At 56.2% G+C, this 843-nt stretch overlaps 1 protein-coding gene across 1 annotated transcript in view; it reads right to left on the bottom strand.

Moving 5' to 3' along the window:
- Positions 1-843, bottom strand: part of PKN3 (protein kinase N3) — a 23,171-nt gene that overhangs the window by 2,364 nt on the left and 19,964 nt on the right. The window contains exons 17-18 of the mRNA XM_011931263.1: positions 531-593; positions 302-378 (exon numbers count right to left, since the gene is read on the bottom strand). Of these exons, the coding sequence (XP_011786653.1) occupies positions 302-378; positions 531-593 (140 nt within the window). The remainder of the gene's footprint in view (positions 1-301; positions 379-530; positions 594-843) is intronic.

Below are 843 nucleotides of genomic sequence, written 5' to 3' on the forward strand. Positions count from 1 at the left end.
AAAAAAAAAAAAAAGATAAAAAATAAAGAAAGAAAAAAACAAGAGGCAGAACTCAGTCTCCTCTCCCAGCCCTGACCATAGGCTCTCCCTCGGCCCAGGTGCAGCCTGCGGCTCTATACGAGCCTCTAGGGCTGGGAAGAAAGGGCCAGTGTGCCCAGCTGTCCCCTGGAATGAGGTCTGGAGCAGTGGAACCAGGGCATCCGTGGGTGAGATTTCCTGGGAGATGCCATGTGCCCATCATCCTATTGGCCAGGCTGGGGAAACAAGGCTGGAGCTATGGATCCCAATGGGCAGCCCCCACCTTCCTTGCAGAGTCCAAAGTCTGCGATCTTCAGGAATCCCTGGGCATCCAGCAGAAGGTTATCCAACTTCAGGTCCCTGAGGGCAAGGGTGCAGATCAAAGGGAATGAGGGGGGCTTAGACCCAGGAAACAGCAACCACCCCTGGAGCAGCCCAGGCAGGAGGGAGGCAGCGTCTGTGTCCTCACCCACCCCACCCCCACCCCTAGGCATCCCTGGGACAAAAGTCACCTGTAAATGATCTTCTTCTCATGTAAGAACTGCAGCCCCAGGACAACACAAGCCACGTAGAAGCTGCAGGGGTGGTTATGGGAGAACTCAGGCCCAAGACCAGGGAGGCAGGGCAGGGAGGCACCAGGATGGCCATGGCTGGGGGATCCCGGATGTCCCAGCCAGCCAGAGATGAGTGAGACTGGGACAAGCATCATGCTGAGAGTGGGGCTTCTCTAACAGTCCCAAGGTCACCTCAATTTCCAGCTTCCTGGGCCCTTAAATGGTGCCAGGGACCAAGTGTTGGTCCCTGCAGTTGATACTCATCATGCCT

The sequence above is a fragment of the Colobus angolensis genome, unplaced genomic scaffold, assembly GCF_000951035.1.
Source record: "Colobus angolensis palliatus isolate OR3802 unplaced genomic scaffold, Cang.pa_1.0 Scaffold9, whole genome shotgun sequence".
NCBI lineage: Eukaryota > Metazoa > Chordata > Mammalia > Primates > Cercopithecidae > Colobus > Colobus angolensis.